This window comes from Homalodisca vitripennis, unplaced genomic scaffold (assembly GCF_021130785.1).
Source record: "Homalodisca vitripennis isolate AUS2020 unplaced genomic scaffold, UT_GWSS_2.1 ScUCBcl_757;HRSCAF=3422, whole genome shotgun sequence".
Taxonomy (NCBI): Eukaryota; Metazoa; Arthropoda; class Insecta; order Hemiptera; family Cicadellidae; genus Homalodisca; species Homalodisca vitripennis.
In genome coordinates this window covers 22,261-23,614 of record NW_025776876.1, presented here as the reverse complement: position 1 = coordinate 23,614, position 1,354 = coordinate 22,261, and the positions used below count along the sequence as shown (strand labels likewise).

Here is a 1,354-nt window from a genome sequence, read left to right as displayed (position 1 = left end):
CTGATAAGGCGAGTTGTGTACGAGTTCCATCTTCTAAAAAACAAGCTACCAACTGTATCTTTGTTACATGAAGAATTGAAACAGCGGATCGACTTTAAAGGGTCAAAATCAAGCCTCAACAACATTCTTAAAGAACTTGGTTTTCGATGGAGAAGGACACAAAATAACCGCAAGCTTTTGATCGAGACTAATGAAATAAGAGAATTTCGTATTTAAGAGCACTCAAACGTTATAGAGATGAAGGACGTCCAATTATATACTTAGACGAGTCTTATATACTGACAAGTCATGTGTCAAGTTCATCGTGGTCTGACGAATCAACTAAAGGAATGCGTGTTCCCATTTCGAAAGGGGAACGGTTGATCATGATACACGCAGGAAGTGAAGCTGGTTTTGTTCCCAATGCATTGACAATGTGGAAGGCATCGAGTCATTCGGGTGATTACCACGATAACGTGAATACGGAATCAATGATGAAATGGATGAGAGAAAAACTTCTGCCTAACATACCACCAAGATCAGTTATTGTTGTTGATAACGCCCCCTATCACAATGTACAAAAAGACAAAGCACCTACTTCAAAAAGTAAGAAACAATTGATGAAAGATTGGCTTTCTAAACATCAAATACCTTTTTCGGATGATTTGCTAGTCCCGGAGCTGTACAGGGTTATTCTCCTAAATAAACCGAGATTTGTTAGGTATGAGCTTGATGAACTAGTGACCAGCAGTGGAGGACATGTTGTGCTTCGGCTCCCACCATACCACCCGGACTTAAACCCTATTGAACTCATTTGGGCTGAAGTGAAAAACTACGTAGCCAGTAGAAATATTCAGTGCAGTTTTTCAAGTATTAAGTCTTTAGCGGAAGAAAAGTTTTCACTTATAGGTGCAGAGGAATGGGCCAGAAAGTGCGAACACGTGAAAAAAATTGAAAATGATTATGCTTCAGCTGAGCCCCAAATCGACAATCTCGTGGAATCAAAGATCATTTCACTCGGCAGCAGTGACAGTGAAAGCAGTGAAAACGCGCCAGATGACTTGAGCGGCATTGAAGACTTGGGTGATTTGAGCGGCATTGAAGATTTGGATTGAAGCGTATGTATTAACTTTGTACATATGTTATTATTATTTATTAACCCTTTCCGGGCCAGGCGGCAATATATTGCCGCCATAGATCGTGTCTGAAAAGTGCCAGGCGGCAATATATTGCCGCCTTGATATTCGTAATTTTCTTTAAAAAATACGACATCAAATGATTAAAGTTTTATGTTTTTTTATTCCCTGGTATATTTGTAGATATTTAATATGAATATAATTTTTTATTTTGGAGGTCTATGCATTTTTATTTCGTA

At 38.7% G+C, this 1,354-nt stretch overlaps 1 protein-coding gene across 1 annotated transcript; it reads left to right on the top strand.

The window, feature by feature from the left end:
- Nucleotides 1-365: 365 nt before the first annotated feature.
- On the top strand, nt 366-1,094 carry LOC124370972. Its single transcript, XM_046829275.1, has one exon. The coding sequence runs from the start codon at nt 366-368 to the stop codon at nt 1,092-1,094; it is 729 nt and encodes a 242-aa protein (XP_046685231.1).
- The last annotated feature ends 260 nt before the right edge of the window (nt 1,095-1,354 follow it).

Coding starts and splice junctions, on each gene's coding strand:
- LOC124370972 (XM_046829275.1), top strand. CDS start 366: ATGATACACGCAGGAAGTGAAGCTGGTTTTGTTCCCAATGCATTGACA.